Source organism: Diadema setosum, chromosome 10 (assembly GCF_964275005.1).
Source record: "Diadema setosum chromosome 10, eeDiaSeto1, whole genome shotgun sequence".
Classification (NCBI taxonomy): Eukaryota; Metazoa; Echinodermata; class Echinoidea; order Diadematoida; family Diadematidae; genus Diadema; species Diadema setosum.
In genome coordinates, this window is record NC_092694.1 from 18710296 (window position 1) to 18725577 (window position 15282).

A 15282-nucleotide genomic window follows, 5' to 3' on the forward strand; every position below is an offset into this window, starting at 1 on the left:
CATTCAAGTTCGGTGTTCCATAAACCATTAACCATACCAACCCACCCCCCCCCCCCAAACAAAAAAAGGACAAACTGTTATTCTTAGGGGGTATTTTTTTTCTCTCTCTCTCTTTAGACAAGCTTCAAAAGACGGTATAAATGGAATAGAAATAATAACAAAGCTTCCAAGAGGAGGATCAAAATATCCGTTCTGTCACGATATCGATACGTTTCTTGCGTAAAGTCCACATTTTTTTCCCTCTCAAAAACAAATCAGTTTTTCACTTGTGACTGAAGATAAGCTTTTTTTGTTTGAGGACTGTTTAACCACAGCGCACCACGTATAAGGATCTAAACGGATACCTTCCATGGTGTTTGGGTGTAGCAGTTAGCTCTCGCTTTCTCCCGAACAAGGGATGATATTCGTCGCTGGTGTGCGTGTGTGTGTGTGTTTGTTATTTGGTGCGCGTTATTCCATGTCTTTGAATACTCTTTCCAAAACCTTCGCTGATCTTCATCTTACTGTCTCTATTTCATATTGTCGGTCTCGTTTATCAGGGTCTGCCCTGTTACACCATGAGTGATATTTCTTTCTAAGACATAATGATCCTTAGTGCTAGGGGCGACACTACCACTAACGACACGAAGACACCACGACGAGCCGAGGAGCATGCAAGCTCTCCATTTTGAATTAGATATCATTATCAAGGCGGGTAATGTTATATCCTCAGGATATTTAGTTGACAAATATAGCTACGTGACATCAAATTACGACAGCCCTTCTGAAAAAGAGAGGGATGATTAGTCCTGTATAAGGAACATTTCAGAACATTGGACATGACCAAAGGAAAAAAAATCAATAACAATAATGCTTGCCACTATCCGATTCTTAAAGAATAATTTGTTCACCCAATTTACCTTTCTATATTTTGTTGATGTCAATATTATTCATTGAAACTAGGTCGTGATTTACAGTGAAATGGTCTTCTAAAGACTATGACTCTAGAGATTATACTTCACCTTAACGAAATGTAAGTGAGAAGTTATTTTCAAAATATCTAAGGATTGTGCATGTATTAACTATCAAAGTAGAACAAATAGAAAAAAAAAAAACTTTATAGATAATGTGAGACTGACACGAAAGGTACCCGAACGACATTCATGATTGTCGAAATATTTATGTCTTCCATTCATGGCTATCATGACATACAGCGCAATCTGGAATGACTTCAAATTGTGGACACGATGACTCATTACTTCTCAGAAACTGAATCAAGCAAATTTGTATTAAGGTGTCCATCGATACGTTGCTACACTAGTGATGTTTATAAAATCTGTTTTCACTTTTCGCCTCCTTAAGTCTTCACTGAGCACACACATTCCAATCCGGCACCCGTTATTGACCGATACTCGTTTCCCAAGACGGAGATGTTGCTCTCTCCTCCATCTCCCTACTCAGACCAAGGAGGTACTAGGCGAGCTCGCCTAGTACCTCCTTGGTACCTCCTTGCTCAGACTGTCTTGCTGCCCATTCAGCCCTGCATGGACCTACTAGGCATAGTGTCAGTTTGCAAGCGCAGGACTCTTGAACAGTGGACCTCCGGACAAGGAATTATTAGGATGAGATTCCCGACCACAAGCTGCTTGTGTATTTCGTCTCGCTTCCCTGATCCACAGCTGTCCCACGTAATGAGTGATCTAAAGGGCTTTTCTCTCATCAGACAGTGCTCGAATTTTCCAGTACTGTATAGCGCAAAATTTCATATGCCAGTGCCAATCAAAGGCCACTCAGTTTTGTCAAGATGATCATAGTTTAACTTTTAAATAAGATTTGCTTGCCTTTGTTCCAGAATATAGTCGTTTTTGTTCATTCTTGACTTTCTTTCCGTACTCCGAGTTGACATGTTTTCCTCAACAGGCAGCACCCATGTGCGCTTTATAAGCAGCAAGAGACTTAGAAGCGCGTTAAAAGGAGAGAAAAACACGAATAAAACTCCAGTCGTCCTACCTGAACAAACATACGTGTAATCCTCGCCGACACAAGTGGCTATTTAGGCTCGTGAAGGCAAAAGGATCGAGTTAGGACGGAAAGAAAGAAAGAGAAAAGAAAAAAAGTCAAATGAAGGAGAGTGGGCAGAGGAGGAGAGAAAGGGGGAGAAAGAGAAAGGGAGTGGGATGGAGGAAGAGAATCCCATCCAAACCAAACAACGAAATAAGTTTAGAATTGGAGCCGAGATTTAGACGGTGTTAAAAGAAAACTAATTATTTCACAAAAGAAAATGCTCTAGGCCTCAACTTCATCATTTGCCAAACTGTCATCAGACTAGCAAAGGCGAGCAGCCGTTGGTTGGCCGGATAGTCCTCATTTGGTTGGTTTTGTTTTTCGTTTCTTCCATCTGCTTCTCTCCTCATTCATTTTGTGGTGTGTTCTCCTGATTTGCTTGCTTGACAAGTGAGTCACTCAGAATACAGGCCAGCATATCAAGAAATTACTAAAACGTTCTATTTTCTTGCCATAAAATTCAGCTGCCAGTTCCATAGTTTCTACATGATTTAGGTTATAACCTTTTAGAAACTATTGAACTGGACGGATTCGCAAGTCTGAAAATTTAGCATCTACCTGTGTAGGAAACTGACCCATTTGGGGGAAAAAAAAATCTGTTTAATGACGCTGCATTCTCTTCCGTAACATGCTAATCCCTCATAGTCCAGTAATGAATATCTTCAGGGTTTTAGATCAGTCGTATTTAGTTTTACGGGTTGGTTAGTAGATTTTCAACAGCATTCCGCGCAACTTTGTTTGTTTGTTTGTTTTTTTTTTAGTAGTAGTCAAATTCGTTTTTAAATTGCCAAAGTTCTACTGTCCACTATAACTTCTAACGCATTTTTCAAGAAAGCTATATGAGCTATTACATTTAGCTCCCAATGTAAGGTAAATGTCCGTTATCAGTCATTTTGTTTCATTCACTTTTTCTTGTATATATCTGTGATATTTCCATATTTCCAGTCTCTGGAGCCATTGGTCACCCGTTGGTTGCACCAGCATGTCCGCAGCCTAGTCTCTCGTCAAGTCTCAGCGAGGAGTTGTTTATGGACGAGCTTGCTTACAACCGCAGACGCCAGGTTTGTGTAAGCACCAAAATTTTCATGTCATATTTTCGGGGAATTGTTCAGACAGCACCATTATTATGATTGATATGATATTATTTCGCTATTACACATTACTTCGCAGATCTCTCTCGTCCCTCCTGTTATAATCGTTCACCCTTCCTGCGTTCTGTGACTTCATAACACATATTAACGTATCAGGGGCCGCGGAAGGTTGTTCATGGGGGGGGGGGGGGTGGGGTTAGAGGTCGACAAAGTAAATGGTACCCCCTCCCCCCCCCCCCCCCCCCCCCCGCTTAAAATAATCTAAGGATGGAACCTTCGGAAAGTCAAGGGTGTTTTGTGGGGGTCCATTTTTTTTTCTTTTTTCTCATTTTTTTTTTCAGACCAAAAAACATTGGGAGAGGAGGGTTCTGCAGTTCCTAAACCCTATGGTTCCGTGGCCCCTGCAGTATTAGAACTATGCTGTAGATCATTCATAATGTGGACAGAATCAAAGCCCATCACACAAACCACAAAAAGGGACATTTGGTACATCCAAATTGACGATACTCATAAATTATCAAGCACAAGCCCATAGTTTTCATAAAACCAAGATCTGACACTATGCACCAACTCTGACAATGAGCACAATAATTTGTGTGTGTGTGTGTGTGTGTGTGTGTGTGTGTTCTACACTTAAGAAAAGATGTTCAACTTCGCACCTTTACCAGTCAAGCAATGGGAGCACCCTTACGGGTGCAACCTTGTACCGTTCAGACCAGAAAGGTTGCAAAGTTGCAAATTTAAAGGTGCTCTTATTGTGACACTGGTCTGAACATGTTGCTGAAAGATGTAAAGTTACACTCGTAACGGTGCTCCCAGTGTGACACACGATTAAGGTGTAAAGTTGAACTTATTCTTAGGTTCTAATGATGTTAAAAACATGAATGTTCAGCTTTGATGTAGTTAATTTGCTGTATACCACAAAGTCTACTGAGTCTTGAGATCAAAGAGGAATGGAGTCAGAATGTACCATAATATATATCATCGTTTCCTTTTTATGTTTTGTTTTTTTTTTGTTTTTTTGTTTTGTTTTTTGCCTACTGACAGCGTCGGAATCGGACTACATTTACTCCACAGCAGCTGAGTGAGCTTGAGACACTCTTCGCCAAAACACATTACCCTGATGTATTCCTTCGCGAGGATCTCGCAATGCGCATAAATCTCACTGAAGCCAGAGTTCAGGTAAAACATTCATATATCAAGATTTCTTTTTCTTTGTCGTATCACATCAAAATTCCATGTCGACACTGAAAATCAAATGTCATAAATGTCAAGCAATAATGATGTGAAGTGTATCACATTATTGCGTTTTTGTTTAATATTATTAGGCCCTAATGTTTAATCCCTTTCTTCATCATTCTTGCCAAAACAAAAAGACCAACATTGCCCAACCATCTAATTTCTTTTCATCTCAAGGTCTGGTTCCAAAATCGCCGAGCCAAGTGGCGGAAAATGGCCCGACAGCGACTGGGTGTCGATCCGTGGCGTACTCGGCAGATAAACGCATACCCGAATCACATTGGTTTTCACGGCAATGCCTGGCTGTCGGCCGCAGCAGCAGGAAACTTCGCCGCTGCGACCAGGGGAGTTCGCTCCAGCTCGGCGGCTGCGGCGGCAGCGGCTGCAACAGCGCTGGCTACTCCGAACAGTCTGGCGCCAGGCCTGCTGTATAATGAGGCTGTGGCGAGATTAGCTCAGCGGTCCCTGGCGGGAAGGTGGGTGCTCCATATCACATTTCATTCCGAGCTTCATTTTCTGATCATGAAAATACACTGCGGGCTTGACTAAAAAGTGATATGAGACGATTCCCGTCATTTTCTTCATGTTTTGCAATTGGAAGCTACGATCAGGTCTTTGGTCAAGATTATAGTCTGATATTTCCGTAGGGCTTACCTCTGATAATAGTTATGGTGGTATCAACCATGTAAGAATTGTGATTCCAGCAAATAGAGAGTTAATGTGGATCGGAAAAAAAGAAGAATGTGAGGACGAGAAAGGGGAAGGGAGGTGAAGGAAGGAAAACGAAAGGGCGAAGATAGACAAGCAGAGTAAAACAAAGAAAAGGAAAAGAATACAGAGAAAACATAATAGTTCACATTCTGTGGACAGATTTTAATTCCTTATTCTAAGCGATGAAACACACACACACACACACACATACGGCTGAAGCAAACCTTCGGTACATTTTGTTTATGTCATCATCAAAACGAGATTTGTTTGCAATCCGTTGTACGCTAGACATTATAGCCGCCGAAGATAGTACAATCTACATCTTGTACAGAGTTGGCTTGTTCTCCACCTACTTAGTTCCTATGAACTTCACTGGGGATTCGACAAGGGGTGCCTCGGGATCAATGGTGAACAAATGAAGGTCCATAAGCCCGACTATCAATTTTTAACTAAATAAAATTTTAAGTTGGCAATGATTGTGTCAACTCACCTCACTCTATACATGCCCGAGACATAATTGTTCAATTTCCATCAACTTGCAGTGCATAATCCAAAACAGAATACTTCGATCATACAAAAATCAAACCGAGGACTCTGATTTTAAACGATTTTGTTTTCTTTTAACGGGTCTTGGTTTAGCGTCATCAGCGGCTCCAGCCTCGGGGATCACTTGCATTTCCCCCAGCCAGCAAGTACGGCAGGTTGTGGCTGCATCTCACACTCCGCCGCCACCACAACCACGTGCAACAGCATGAAGCTTTCTAAGCACCACGTGCACACCCCCGACTCGCCGAGAAGTCCCCCGGACTCCCCGAAGCCCGGATCGCCTGCCTCTCACTGTCTGGACGAGGAGGAGAAACGATGCGGTTTTGGTGTGGCTTCTCTGCGCATGCGTGTTGCAGACCATGTCTCCGACTTGGCAGTGTCTGAGAGGTCTGCCGACTCCCCACCAAGTCAAGATGAATTCGTCAGCGTCAATTAGAGAAGTCGACAGGTTGCATTTTATCTAGGGATGTTTGCAATGATTCTCGCATCAGCAAGACGAGCCTTTACAGATCACAGGAGCACAATGTTCCACCTGACAACCAGAGCGAAGCCATCACTAATTCTAGCTGTGTTCATACCAGTAGACCCCTACTGTTTGTCACGTATGACGTAACAACTCACAACGAATCAAAGGAGCATATTTACAGACTGATTACGCTTTCCAGCGACACAATCTCATCTGTTCAGTTTAATTATCCCTATACAGTCGCTATTTGAGACTGAAGAAAAAATTATGAGAAATTGAAGTACAAATACCACGAGACTAAGATATTGTGGTGACATGATCCCAATTGAGGGCGAGAAATATCTGTAGCCTGTTTAATTCTCTTTCATCGTTTCATCTTCTTGGTCCACAATACTTCAAGAGGTTTAACAAAATCTGAAATTTGTCTGTTGATGCAGGATGACCTAAATAAATGGCTTTAACCACGAAAAAGAAAAAAGTTGCGAAATTCTTTAAGTTATATGTTTGCACGCACAGTAATGATTGATGTATAAGACACTGTTCTGCTTTTGTCATTAATCGCCGTCACTCCATGTCTTCTGTATATAAAACATTGTACAAAAATGTCAATTTTTAGCTATCTATATCATCTTGTTTCTAATGTGTTTGTGATCAATTCGACGCCTTGAGATATGAATGTAAATAACCAAATACACTTGTGTGCAATATAGATATCTATAATCCCTATAACCGTCACAGCCGACGGCCATGCTATTTAGATTGCTTGCTTTGAACTGCAGGACATAATTAATATTGTGTATCTCGGTTATCGTACATGAATACTGAAATACGCTGGTGAGCCTCGGTAAAGTTTTTCAATTATTTTATGGTTCTTTACCATATTGTCTCCTTGTATTTGTATTGTGGGAGCTAAGCGCCTTTCAATGTTTCTACATTAATTGATGGCGCCATGTAAATGCCGTTTCATCATCTTCATCATCATCATCAGCAGCATCATCAGCATTATCATCATCCTTTATACCAATTTGCAATCAGAGAAAACTAACCCGTGCAATAAATGCCGTTTTGGGATTGTGTGATGTCGGTAAGATTCCATGCCAATATACTGTACGACCGATAATGTCTACATACGTCAAAATAACGTTCAGTAGAGTTTGAAACAAGTATCAGTCTGTTCAGCTTTTTGTAGTGTGGAATCAGTCAGTGAAGGAGAAAGACACTGGCGGCAATAGGGGGTTACAAAGTATCGTCATTTTTTTTTTCACCATGTTTTTCGTAATAGTTTCCAGTCGTTCGATTTTATTCCGTTCCTCCAATTTCTAATAACTGAAATACAACAACACTGAAATAATGTCAAGGTTATATTTTAATGTTTTATGCATAAACATTCTGTTCTTAAGAAATTTACGGGTTTAGCAGGGAAAAAAATAGAAAATTCCTGGGATTTCCAGCAAATACTTGAGCCGTTTTAACGCACAACACACACACGCGCATGAAATGTAAATGTAAGTTAATGCTAAGTAACAATATTATTGGTCAAGTACCACAGTCTCATTTCACACATCAGTAAGTGACCAATACCACTAGTCAATTTCAGTTACATACTAGCCTCGCTGATTTTTGCACATAAGTTTCGTTTGCGTTAATAGTAGTGGAAATACTATTTGCCAAGTACGGCGTTCCACTTTTTGTTGAAGTGGCGAACAAAACCCATATATCCAAAAAAGAGAAAATGCGTTATACGTAGCAAGCTGTTATCATTGAGGTGTGACATTCCTGACCTACCGAGTTTCAAACATTCCTTATATCACTGTAGTACACATCCTACCTTTAAGGAGATGATTTTGTGTCATTTCATAGTTGTCATGAGATATACCTATAACCTGAATTGAATGCTTAGAATGTCTGAAAATAGCCATTGTTCATCTATTCTTGACTGTGTATTCGATATGAGTGCAATGATCATTAAAAAATGCATTTCAAATGTGAGAAACAATGTTAATCTCAATTCTTTCTTCTTCTTTTTTTCAAATCTAAGTTTCCATTCGTGTTTTCTGCATTGCATGTATAACAGAAATTGCATTTGCAATTACAAAAACATTACAGGTTGTTCTTTTTGCTGTTACTCTCCGTGAATGAGATCGTGATAACTAAGCTCGATCTGAATCATAATGAACATCATGTAAAAAAGAAGGAACATTTGCTGTTGTTATTCATGATAATACAGATCGAGCATTGGATCTTATTCATGGAAAGTAAAAAGAAAAACACAGACTCTGTAAATAAAATCTATCGGAAAAACAAATTCCCTTCTTTCGAACAGAATTTATGTACAATTTCCCGTGTGCATATCATGTCAAAAATATGTAAAAGAAAGTGATAAACAACCAGTTTGCACAGGTCGTATGAACTCAACGTGGTTTCATAGAATGTACATTATACAATGTATTTAGAATCTTGACAAAGGCTTGAACGGAATATTTACAAGATTGAATATTGCCGGAAGCAAATCAGTTGCATGAAGAGTTGATTCCTGCTTCTTTCAAAACGTACCCAAGCTTTGTCAAATGAAGACACGCTGTATATGTTGTATATGTACAGGCAATTCTATTAATAACAGTGGCCAGTGCTCATCATACGGGTTAGCTCTGCAGCACGATATCTATTTAAAAGTGAAATTCGTCAGAAGCAAAACTCGTAATGGAAACTTAACATAAATTCAATCTTGTATATCAATTTATGATTTTATAAACTGACAAATATTAGTCAAAAGAACAGTAATTTCTATTTTGATTTTGAACATGACAGTTTTGATAAGGAAAATAATGCATTTTTCATTCAAAAAGACATTTCAGCTTACATATACGTGATACATATTATAATACATTCATAGATACATACAATTTGCTTGCGTGCCTACGCACACAAACACATATATGTATGTATATATGTATGCATGTATATATGCATATACATATGCATATAGGTATCCTCTATAAATGTATATATATATATATATATATATATATATATATATATATATACATATATATGAACATCAATATTAAGTAATTCATAGTCCATGTGTTGGTCAAATAATATCAATTGCGGGAGAACAGAACTCCAGAAACTTATCATGCAATTTATTCATCATGAAGCTTGGAATAAGTTTATTTATAAATTCATTCATAAATTTTTGTATTAATTTCAAATAGACGTAAATTTACTTACTTCTCATGCAATGCATTTGTCAAGTGATAAATTCATCTTTTATCACCAAATTTATCCGTTATCACTTGACAAATGGCAGAGTGGCCAAAGATCTGTGTGCTTTGTAAATAAGCAGTATTGACAGCATGATAAATTTCTGGAGTTCTGTTCTCCTACTATTGATGATATTATATCAACATATATACAGTGGAAACTAGATACAAAGAGATTTCAACTAACAAAATACCTGATAAATATACCTAATTTCTCCGGTCCTAATGAATTTATTTTATTTGATTTCTATCTTTTTATTACTGATGTAACAAAATATCTGATATAAAGAACTATATTTCTTGGTCCCAAGGACCTTGTTATACTTAGTTTCCACTGCACATACAAAATATGATTCAAAGCTATCACTAGGCAATTGAATATTTGAATATATTTGGTTCCATACAAGACATTGGACAGAGAATTTGATACACATCCTAACTGTGCTTTCTGAATGTTAAACCTTCAATCATTTTATTGTATAATTATCACTTTCATTCAATGAACAAATCATGCATAAACTACTATAAACTGAAGAACACTGTACAAAGTCTCCTCATTTCTTATGCACTTTCATTTTACAATTCTTGCACAAGGTTATTTACACATAATGTATCTGTGTGTGTATATATGCATATATATATAATGATATACATCAATATATTTACATACATATATACATTCTGATGTTCTTCACTAAATGTTAAATGTGATGCAAACATCTGAAATATTGCCACATAGAGCACAAAAAAAAAGATCACTAGGAACCCTACAGTGTCAATTTTAAGAGCTTTCATTCACATCTTTGCTGTGTTCAACATACAGTTCTGTGCTCAGGACAATGTTGACAACATTGTCCATATAACAAGGAGCGAGCAGAACAAGGCAGCCAAGCAAGGATTACCAGCAAAGGTTGGCACTGTTCACCCATACATCTCTATACAAACACTAAAATCTTCCTTCGGTGTCATAAAACATATGACGCTCTCCAACAATGTTCTTTTTTTTTTTTGGGGGGGGGGGGTAGGGAGGGTAAGGTAAAGTCCTGTCTCTATAAATACAAACATGAATACAAAAATATACTGGTGTGAAAGCTCTGAGAGAAACTGTGACAATGTTTTCTCCACTGGAACCATCTTCTTAGTGGTCTCAATTCTTTTGACACAGACATGCTATGGCTAATTGAGTGTACAAGTTCATCTCTGGATATCAAGATGACCAGTAATAGATATCGTCTACAATAGTCCATCAACTTCTAGGTCATGTTATTCTAAAACTTTGGGTATTGTGTTGGTTTGAAGATAGGTGTCTCTCTTCAGCTGTGTGTTGGCGTAAATTCCGCTTTCATCCTGGAAGGTGTTTCGACCAAAGCGCCGGTAGTCTGCTGTGTCAGTGAACTGGCTGTGACATTTTCTGTAGGCGTTCGAGTTGTCTGGGAAGTCAGGTGGCTGTTCCTAGGAATGAACAACAATGCAAGATTGTAATGTGACGGTTTAAATTGTTGTTGGTCTTCAGATGACATAATCCTCTGAATTATTCATACTACAGTTATTCCCAACTAATGTTGTACACAAGAAAAGTAAACTTAAAATGTTTTTTATTCTAGAGGGTAATAAGGCATCACAAATACATGTAATGGATGAAAACACTGTCCTGGTTTTAATCCTAAGTTAAAGAGTAAACAATAAAGTCTTTGACTTACTGGCACAGGGGTATACGGATATGGAGGTTTGTAGTCTGCACGGTTTGTTGTCTCTAGATGGCGCTTGTCATGTTCTGGGTTATGTCTCGGGAGCACAGATCCAAATCCAGTCTTGGGTTTGCCAGTATCCCTTAGATAACAAAAAAAAAAAAAAAAAAAAAAAAAAAAAAAAAAATTAAAAAAAGAAATAGCAACCTTTGCCAATCAAGTACACAGTATGTTGACCACTGAGTTCTATACAATAGCTACTGTCAGAGCCCATGGGGCAACCTGTACAAATCATATCTTGAGGTCATGCCACAATACAGGAATGAGTATCAAAACATTTACATGATCCAACAACATGTACAGTGTGATGCATAGAGAAGTACAAAGTGAGAAAACCAACAAAAAAGCAAATTACCAAAACTGCACCAACTTATAATGCACATTATTCTACGCAGAAATTAAGTGCAATTAATTAAGTGACAAGTATTGATGCAGTCACAGTTTTCCATATTTTGATAACACTAAAATGAATGTATCATTAAGATATTCTCTATATCTATTTGAAAAACAAAAACAAAAACTTCTCTGCAGTTATATCGGCCACCATATTTATCCATGGAACAGTATTACTGCCACAATCAAAAATATAATGCAATGAAATTCAAGTTGTAAGATATGGAATTAAAGGGTTGCCGCATGTTAATCCTCCAGAAAGTAGACAAAATTAAATACAATGGCACTACACAAATATTAAGTATGATTACCTTTCAAGATTGATATGTGAGATTGTTGCTACATCAACCATGGGTTTCCTGGGCTCCTGCTCCTCAAAGTCTTTCTTCAGATTTGCTTGCTCCAGGTGATATTGGGTGGTTGTCTGGGGAAAGGACTACACATGTGGTAGGGGAAAATAAAAAACAAACATTACACAGTTTGTGTTTTCACCATATTGGTCTAATATTTAGAGCAGGATTTTGAGCTCAATACATTCTTATGACAAAGTAACAAAGAAAGGCATGTTTTAAACCCATGTTTCTCAACCCTTTTAACCCAAGGCCCACTTTGGCTCCTACAGTTTTTTTTTTTTAGGACCATTTAGATCAACTTTTTTTTTTCTTTTCATTTTGGGAAGACATCACAGCCCACCTGTGAGAGCTTCATGCCCCACTGGTTGAAAAGCACAATTTTAGACCTACTATATGTGTTTTAGACACTGAACCAACAATCTCACTTTGTTTGGGATACCTATTGTATATTGAAGGAACAAATTTATAAATCCAATGAAATTACAATGGCTTGGCGAAATATGTAATATGTATGTTTACAAGTGCAATTCCACACCATCTTTAAGTTAAATGATAAATAGAGTAAAATAAAACAAAATGGTTTACAAATCATTGATAATAGGTATTGAATTGAAATGAGAAATTATGGAAGACAGATGAAACAGTAATAATAGTAGTAACTGGACATGAATTAAATGAGGAAACAATGCTACACTGTATGGCCTCATGTCTCTTGGTGACCTACAATGTACAATGTACATTTTCATGAAAACTATCATTCTTTTTTGACATGAAATCAACCAGAGTAACCTGCATCTGTACCTTTTGCATGAAATCTTTGCTGTCTGCAACAACTACATAGCAACATCAGTTTTTAGGAGAATAGGGATGCAGCTGCTAAGTGATCAACCAAAAATGTGATTTTTATGATAATTTGTGTCTAAACCTATGGGAGATACGTGAGTTGATAACACAATTACTCAAGCTTATTTGCAGGGGGTTACAACTAGTATTCCATTTTGGGGGAAAAAGTGATAATCTATTATTCCATGAGTATACTCAAGTCAAATCTTTATGACATTTATGACAAAATTCACAAATCTCCTTAAAATCATCCTGTGTAATTGTTTAAATAAGAAAGTGGAAAACTGCTAACTTTTCTCTGGAAGGGGGACAATACATTTTGTACATTTGTACTTCTTTCCTATTCCATCAATAGGGTTCTCAATCACAGCAACCAACCACTCATGAAATTACCCAACACGCCCCAATTCGCGAAATGTACAGCATAATATACAGTATTTGCATCACTTTCGTGATTAAGATTAAGTAGTCACTGATCAAAATGAGAAAAAAAGTACAATAGACTGAACTTTGGTTAACAAAAGATTTACAAGTACACTGTACTTACCCCATCTGTGACATTTCCTATCCTTTTGTATGTTGTGTGATGAAGCTTCCTGTCCAAAGGTGAATCAAACTTATTGATGTCATAGTCCTTGGGCTCAGCTTCTCTGGCTTGATGCCTTTAATATTGAAAAAGAAAACAATTTTACAACTTCTGGGTTAATATTCTACAGAAATAGTATGATAAACACACAAATTGTGACTTTGTATCACAGAACCCACAATAGCAATGTTGATTTTCCAACTGAGTTTTGTGATGAGGGTGAAAATGATACTGCATTTTTGTTTAAGTGTGTTTAAAGTTTCGAATACCAAGTCATTCATGATGAAATGTTTTGAGGCTAGAAACTATTTTTGTTGCTTGTTGGTTCAATTTTTTCCTACTTTTAGTCAAAACTTTGTTCTTGTGACCTCGAGTTCAATGTATAGGCTATTTCCTCTTAATCAGAGAGCTGTGTGGTGCAACAAAATCCGTCAAGAAAAAAAAAATGTTTCATCGCAGACAATCCAGCACTCAGAAAGGTTTCTACATGTACAGTACTGTACAGTGTATTCTACACTCTAGAGACCTAGAACTAGGGGGTTCTATGTCTACTAGTGTAGACTAGGACTTAGTAGTATGGCAGCTCTACCGTTGAGGATGTGTGGGAAAGCGCGAAAATTCACTGTTCATTAATGGTCTTAATCAAGGACAAAATATCAAATGAATATTTAAACCAAATTGTAATGTAATGTTAATGCATTTTCTAAAAAGCTTCGTACAACACCGTGTTCAATACAACTCGGTTTGTGTGCATTGTCAATGCAAAAACAGCGGTCGATCTAAAAAAGGAGCGGCACCGCGGGATCACTGAAAAGAGGCCACTCAATACTCAAGTTCAACGGCGATATTTTTGCACTGAAACTTCGAATTGAATAGGGAACAGCATTTGATAGTGCTGGATTTTCTCAATCACGTAGGTCAAGTTTTTACGTGAATTTCAGTCTTAAATATTCTTATCAATCAAATAAAAATTAGGCAGTCGATGAGAAGTAGGTCCAACCATACTACTCACTACGTACTAACGCTAGGCTTCTCTAGACAAGACCTAGTAGTAGTCCATCACATCGGGGGGGGGGGGGGAGGGGGTAGAACGTTCATGAAGCGTTTTGGTTGCTTATTTTTCTGACAAACTGTTACAAGTTTACACGTCTACAATCCTTGTAACAAGTTAGACGTCTATCTGATTGGCTGATTGGCTAAAGATCAGTTTGTATCTTGTCATAGGGCAAGGGGATATGTTCCAGGCATGGAGAAGGAATCCATGGATAGGACCTCTCGAGCCATCAAAAGTTTGTTTGTTTGTTTTTAATTATTAAAAAAAAAAACTCTTCCGGACAAACAAATTGTTCTGTCTAGTACACGTTTGTAGGCAACTGTCTAGGGTAGTCCACTCACCAGTTCGAATTCAACGTAGGTCGGCTGTAATTCATATGATCTGACCGCAAGAAAAGTGATCCCTTCCTCTCAACATAATCAGGCGAGTTTAGTACGCTACTCATCTTGTATCTTGGCACGATAATGTAACACAAACAGCAAGGACTTCTATGACTCGAGTGTGGTAAATTGAAAGTAGTTCAAGTGTCACCCCAGTAGAGTGGTCTAACGTTAGAAGTCTAACGTTAGTTGTCTTGGTTGGTTGAGCTCCGTATCACCGATGTCCCATGCAATGAAGTGTTGACAATGCAATGCAGTGGCAGTGCTCGTTTACAAATGTTAGCCTCCAGCTCGCGGACTCAACTCACACAACAATGCACATCACAACACAGTTCACACGGTTCGACAGATCTAAGTGTACCATCTACCACGTTTCGCAATTAGACGTAAATATTTCACTCGGTGGCAAGAATGCTCTATCATTCCTGGTGTCAATTTCTTCAAAGAAAAAGCGAGGAATTACAGCGAGAATAAAATAAAAAACATCGACATCGTCGCACCTGCACCGGTGGCGTTCAGAGAGGTATCTCCGTTGTCATAGAGATGACATAGAAAGGTCATCTGTG

The 15282-nt window shown here is 38.1% G+C and overlaps 2 protein-coding genes across 3 annotated transcripts in view; one reads left to right on the forward strand and one right to left on the reverse strand.

Moving 5' to 3' along the window:
• LOC140233622 (uncharacterized) overlaps window positions 1–6066 on the forward strand; it is a 38129-nt gene extending 32063 nt beyond the window's left edge. The window contains exons 2-5 of the mRNA XM_072313723.1: window positions 2989–3110; window positions 4182–4316; window positions 4551–4849; window positions 5724–6066. Of these exons, the coding sequence (XP_072169824.1) occupies window positions 2989–3110; window positions 4182–4316; window positions 4551–4849; window positions 5724–6066 (899 nt within the window). The remainder of the gene's footprint in view (window positions 1–2988; window positions 3111–4181; window positions 4317–4550; window positions 4850–5723) is intronic.
• Window positions 6067–9182: 3116 nt separating this feature from the next.
• Window positions 9183–15232, reverse strand: LOC140234064 (cilia- and flagella-associated protein 95-like). 2 transcript variants are annotated; one of them, XR_011901570.1, is made up of 6 exons: window positions 14678–15232; window positions 13244–13358; window positions 11812–11936; window positions 11060–11189; window positions 10540–10811; window positions 9183–9661 (listed from the first exon to the last, which is right to left on the reverse strand). XR_011901570.1 is itself a non-coding variant. In XM_072314143.1 (5 exons), exons 1-5 carry the CDS (start codon window positions 14779–14781, stop codon window positions 10623–10625), a joined length of 663 nt encoding a protein of 220 aa, XP_072170244.1. In that variant the 5' UTR covers window positions 14782–15232; the 3' UTR covers window positions 9699–10622. The 2 variants fall into 2 exon arrangements, 1 of the variants encoding a protein (XP_072170244.1); XM_072314143.1 differs by lacking the exon at window positions 9183–9661 and having other exon boundaries at window positions 9699–10811.
• Window positions 15233–15282: the final 50 nt, after the last annotated feature.

Bases quoted from the DNA above. Each gene is read 5' to 3' on its own strand.
- LOC140234064 (XM_072314143.1), bottom strand. From the start codon at position 14,781: ATGAGTAGCGTACTAAACTCGCCTGATTATGTTGAGAGGAAGGGATCA. The intron at 13,359-14,677 runs GTGAGTGGACTA...TCAATATTAAAG, and splicing joins CCTACGTTGAATTCGAACTG to GCATCAAGCCAGAGAAGCTG. The intron at 11,190-11,811 runs GTAATCATACTT...TTGTTATCTAAG, and splicing joins TCACATATCAATCTTGAAAG to GGATACTGGCAAACCCAAGA.